At 32.6% G+C, this 4,539-nt stretch overlaps 1 protein-coding gene across 2 annotated transcripts in view; it reads right to left on the bottom strand.

Moving 5' to 3' along the window:
• Positions 1-4,539, bottom strand: part of LOC108692907 (cysteine-rich secretory protein 1-like) — a 55,435-nt gene that overhangs the window by 3,246 nt on the left and 47,650 nt on the right. For both annotated transcript variants that reach the window (XM_018201480.1, XM_018201481.1), the window contains exons 4-5: positions 2,386-2,531; positions 1,621-1,827 (exon numbers count right to left, since the gene is read on the bottom strand). In XM_018201480.1, the coding sequence (XP_018056969.1) occupies positions 1,621-1,827; positions 2,386-2,531 (353 nt within the window). The remainder of the gene's footprint in view (positions 1-1,620; positions 1,828-2,385; positions 2,532-4,539) is intronic.

Raw genomic sequence — 4,539 nt, forward strand, 5'->3', positions numbered from 1 at the left:
TATTATATACACATACATATATGTATTATATATTTCATCCAGTATAGTAGCGAAACCATAAGTATACTGAGAAAGTGTGCCATACTGGTGACAAAGAGAGCCGTCTAAGTGCCACAATGGGCATGACAAAGACGAACGAGCTATAACTCGCGCTGACGTTGCATATATTCCGCACCAGTGTCACCATTTTCCTTGTTTTCCTTGCTTACGTCGTTCCTCCTGTTCTCCTCCAAGCGGGTTATGTCACTTACATACTGTGTATAAATATAGGATTTACATATTTCAGCATGTCTAGGGAAAGCTTACGTGACATGAGCTTGAATGCAACATCGGTTGTTTTTTATGAAAAAGGTTAAGCTATAAGTATAATCAAGTCCGTATATGTAGTGGCTGAAAACATCTTCGACAATCATTTGAAAAATATGTGGCTTCGAGTTATCGAATTCCTTAAGACGTTGTGAATAGTTATAAGTCTCAAAGTATTCTAAGGTGCACCCTATAATATCGTTTTTCATTCAAGAAGCACTGATAGCACATTTTCTCAAGCAACATTCTCCTTTAGCTGCTTATGCAGTATCTAATACTTGACTCCAGAAAAAAAAAATGTAAAAATATTTTCCAATATTGAATTAAATATCTTCTGTTTCATAAACATACTTTACAAATTTTATTGTTACATATTGATTCCTAATATATTTTTCTTAATAACATATTCTTCATTTACTTTTTTTCTTCTATTTTATCAGTCTGCAAATTTTTATTGATGTAAAAGTTAATTTTCTTTTTTTTTAAATTTTCAATAAATTTATTTATTACAAGATTAAAGTTCTTATTTAAATGTAACTATTATTATTATGCAAAAAACGAACTGTTTGCGAAATGTAATAAAGTTCTTTTCTCTTTTTATTGATCTTTCTCTCTTTCTTTTATATACTTTTCTCTTTTCTTATGTTAATGATTCAATCTGCTTTGACCTTTTCCTATTCAGCAAATGTCGATTTAACTAAGATCTGCTTTGACGATGCCGCGCACGACGCTACTTTCGCCAAGTTTACGGTTAACCATTTCAATCCGCATTTCCCTTCAGCAAATTATTGCGTCAATTCTATGCTAATGAACTAAGTTCTAGCTGTGGCCCAATTGCAATTGCTGTTGCAGAAACAACCGTGTATCATAACAGTCACAGCAAACGGCGTGCAACCCTGGTGAAAATAATTACACCGCGTTACTGTATCAATGTAATCTGTATTTGTGTGTAACATGTTATACATGTATTTTATTGTTCTATATAATTTGGAAAAAAATAAAAACTTGTTGTGTTTTAACATGTAAACAAATCATATTACGAGAATCATATTGCAAATATTTTTATTAATTTGTATACAAGGGATGCCACATGATGAGAAATATAACTCATATGAAAAATGAATTATAAGATCATCTCTGTCAAGATCAAGAAAAAAAAGAAATATCCGGAAATGTGTTTCCTTTTTCAATTGAAGGACACAATGTAAGCATCCGAAAGTTCTCTGTTATATGAGATGCAAAATGATGAAACTCAATCCGCTTAACTGAACTCGCTATTCAGACGGTTCTTCAATTGTTCAACATTATACGTACCTCGGAGCATAGTTGCAAACATACATATAGAAATCCTTGCCGAGCGGACCTTTGCCGCCAGTGCAATGGCTCACTCCGCATCCGACTAGATGTGTCGTCGCCCACACCACCTGCGTGTAATGGCCGATCTCGAGGATCTCATTCGTCGTATTGGGTCCGTACTTGAAGTCCTTGTACTCCATGTACCACATTCTGATGGGGAAGTTCCTACAACATTCCGACGAATGTTGGGACGGTGGGAGGGATTCTCGATTTGTGGCAATGGCGATTTGTCCGCGTGTAACGTAAATCATTCACATCCGGTATGTTTGTAAAGTCCCTAGTGTACATGCCGAAATCTACGCTATAGTCCATCGTGAACTGTTTGCCTGCGTAATCTAATTCTAACTTTGTTGACTGAAGAATTAATTACAATATGCTCTTTCAACACAGCGCGAAACTAAATTTTCCGATAGCTCGGAACGTGATCAACTCTTTTGAAATTATCTTGATTGCATATCGAAGTAATAAAATTGTAAAATTTGAAGTATCTTGTCGCATATCCAACGACAAAATTAATCATTCCGGATGGTATCTTTTCAAGAAGTTATCTTTTGATATGTAAATAATGAAGTAGCAAGATAATTAACGGTGCATCCATGGCAGATGGACCACTGCATTTTCACGGAAGTCTAGCGTGCATGCACAGAGTACATCTGTACAAATATACCAACTGCAACGCGAAACTCGCTAACTAGAAGTAAACAAGATTTAATAATATCTCACCAGAGCGTACGACCCGTGCTGATGAATATGTTTTGTCCACTCTGTCCAAAGCCATCCAGGTACAGACCGGTCGCATTGTCATGCACCAAACCGAGACAACGATCGGCCCACCTCTGTGCTGCCTTTGCTAAGCCCGAATGCCATTTCTAAAACAAAGAAAGACATCCAGAATTATCAGACGTTATCAGACATGCCTGGCTTTATTGTAGATTGTCTCGGAAATTGCTAACTACAAATATTAGAAATTGAAGTGAAAAAATATTTCTAATTTTAGAAATATATAGGGTAACTCCGGTATGTCGCATTTTTCAAAAATTTAATTTATTAAATATTATTTACTATGTTTAAAGTAAACGAACTATTGTATATCAGTAAAAACTTTGTATTGTCTACTATTATGAAAAAAATATTAAAAATCCGAAATATTTATATTTCGTATTAAAAATGAACTTTTTTAAACCCTTGCATTTTGGCATTTTAGAAGTGAGATATATGACTACTCATAGGAGGAAAGGAGGGAGGGTTGTAAATGGCTCATAAAAAATTTACAAATAATGCATACAAATAATGCATATAAACGTATATACACGTGAAGTGACACAATAACTTATAAAACGCATTTATAAAGTTTTATTAAGGAAAAATGATAAATATGTATATGAAGTAATAAATAATAATTACAACTTCCCACATGTATTTTATCAAGTATTATGACAGTGTTATGAGGTACATATTCCATGTAATGCGTTTATTGCATTTAGTGAATTCAATCTACCTTGTATGCTTTGGGCATAAATCTAGCTCATTAAAAATATCCCAAACAGGTGAAATATACAGGACAACAAACTAAATAAAGAAGCAAGAAATACAAGAGCAAAGTATTTGTATTTTGTTATATATTTTACTATTCCTCTACACTCATGTATTACGAAATAACCACTAAGTCTTTTGCACATCCTACAGTAATCATTTTATATAGATTATAATTATTTATTATGGCGCTACTTAACACAGTAACAAATCAATTCAACTCATAATAATTTTATTAATATTAACAGAAGAAACTGAAATCGTAACACAATACTAACATAATATGAAGGCATGTAACAGAGTAGTGTGAGAAAATTATCCTCACTCCTTCTATTTTTTCTAACTTCTGCGGCATAAATCCCAATCTGGCATATTTACCGGAGTTACGCTAAATATGAAAAAATATTTCTAATGTTAATAGTTTTGAAATTACATCGAAAATTTCTTTTTGAAAGTTCTTTTTATAGATTAAACTTCAAGAAAATAACAATTCTAGATAATAAAATAAATAATTCTCTTATTATAAGTAAATAGTTCCAAAAAAAATAAGCTGAATGTTAACGAAGTGCTAGAGAATGTATATAATTTATTTTTTTATATTTTATTAAAAAAAGATGACTGCAAATTGATCGAGGGATTTGTAATTGAGAAGTTCTATACATTATATTTATTTTAGAAAAAGTTTAAAGTTTAATTAAATGCGTATAATACGACTACATTTACGAATGCAAAAAGTTTTCTCGCTTCTGCGTACATACGTAAACCTGCGGCAAAAGTTTCTTGACTTTCCTTTGGCTTCTTAATTGCTCGTTATATGCAAATATCGTGCTTTCAAAGCCATAATGTACGCCTCGTAGAGGTAAATTCCTCGTTCTTAGAAGTTTCTCAGAGGAAAATGCTATGCTTCTTTTTTTTGCTACTGCTCATATTTACATTTCCGTTTATTCCTCCACATTTTCTGTGCTCAATCTCAAATTATAACTGCGCCTTAATTCTCCGTAATGAATTTTTTGAATCGCATTTATAGTCGCAATAACTGCAACTACATAAAAAAACAATTAAAAGTTCTCCGCGATGCTCCGATATTGCATTCTACGTGCCTACATTAAGAAAGTCAGAACCTAAGTCCAGGAGTAGGTTTCCTTAATCAGAGACGTTCCTTGATTTATGCATCTTAAGGCGACTGCTTTCTTGCTTATATAAAGTTAGTTCTGAATTCTAAGTACCAGGTGCAATATTCTGTAGCGCACAATATATTTGAAATTACAATTTTTAATTATTTCTTACCTCGTAGAAGATATATTTAATGGAAGGTACATTAATATTATATTATGTATATATATA

Source organism: Atta colombica, unplaced genomic scaffold, assembly GCF_001594045.1.
Source record: "Atta colombica isolate Treedump-2 unplaced genomic scaffold, Acol1.0 scaffold83, whole genome shotgun sequence".
In the NCBI taxonomy this organism is placed as follows: Eukaryota; Metazoa; Arthropoda; class Insecta; order Hymenoptera; family Formicidae; genus Atta; species Atta colombica.